Raw genomic sequence first — 944 nt, forward strand, 5'->3', positions numbered from 1 at the left:
TTTTTATTTTTATTTTGGCATGCCTACTAATGAAAGGTCCTTAAAAGCAGCCCTAAAACTGTTACACTAGATTTTATTTGGTCTAAAAGACTTGTTTAGATAACAGTAAAAGATGAAAAACTCACCTGAACCTGATTGCTGCCTGTCCAGTAATCAAGATCTTCTTTTGGACCCAATTCTTCTCCAAAAACTTGGCACAAAACAAGAAAAATCACTACAGCCGGTAAAAGAAATTTCATGTTGCACCCAGTAACTTGCCTTTTCTTTTCCCAAAGCTCTTTAAAGTATAAATCGCAAGCGTATGTTGTACGGTGTTCTGTCAGCTGTGCGTGAACGGGTTCCTCCACATGTAACTCAGTTCTTCACTGCGTCTTCCGTGACAGGACTGACTCGCGCTCGCGGCTTTATAGCAAAGCAACAGGGAGGTGACAGGTTCCTTCCGACACTTAAAATCGATAAAACAAATCAATGTATTAGTCAGATTGCTTTAAAACGCACAATGACGGATAGCACTCCTCTTTAATATTCTGCTCACATTGCTAGAGGAAGTAGCTAAAGTTGAAATGGTCGCGGTTTGGGCAGTCCGTGACTTTATGGACGTGCGCTGATCAGTATGTAGACTAGACTGCAGACAGGTGACGATACGATTGGCTAATTCGACGTAGGTTAAGTCCCGTCTACAAGCGAGCAAACATGAATGCAGATGACTCGTTCAAGACTTCTTTTGCGTCAAAGGGAGCTGATGTACAAATGAGAGGAACTAAACAAGAGACACTGGAAATACAGTATATTTGGGGCTCTCTATACTCTAAAAAATGCTGGGTTAAATACAACCCAATGCTGGGTAAAATAGGGACAAACCCAGCAATTAGGTTGTTTTGACCCAGCGGTTGGGTTACTACCCAGAAGGTTGGGTTAAACATTTAACACCCAGCACTGGGTTG

At 41.8% G+C, this 944-nt stretch overlaps 1 protein-coding gene across 1 annotated transcript in view; it reads right to left on the reverse strand.

Annotated features, from left to right (window-relative positions):
• Window positions 1-513, reverse strand: part of LOC107672864 (protachykinin-like) — a 3,002-nt gene extending 2,489 nt beyond the window's left edge. The window contains exon 1 of the mRNA XM_016466239.1: window positions 126-513. Coding sequence (XP_016321725.1) covers window positions 126-239 — 114 coding nt within the window. The 5' untranslated portion in view covers window positions 240-513. The remainder of the gene's footprint in view (window positions 1-125) is intronic.
• Between the last annotated feature and the right edge of the window lie 431 nt (window positions 514-944).

The sequence above is a fragment of the Sinocyclocheilus anshuiensis genome, unplaced genomic scaffold, assembly GCF_001515605.1.
Source record: "Sinocyclocheilus anshuiensis isolate Anshui unplaced genomic scaffold, SAMN03320099.WGS_v1.1 scaffold132, whole genome shotgun sequence".
NCBI lineage: Eukaryota > Metazoa > Chordata > Actinopteri > Cypriniformes > Cyprinidae > Sinocyclocheilus > Sinocyclocheilus anshuiensis.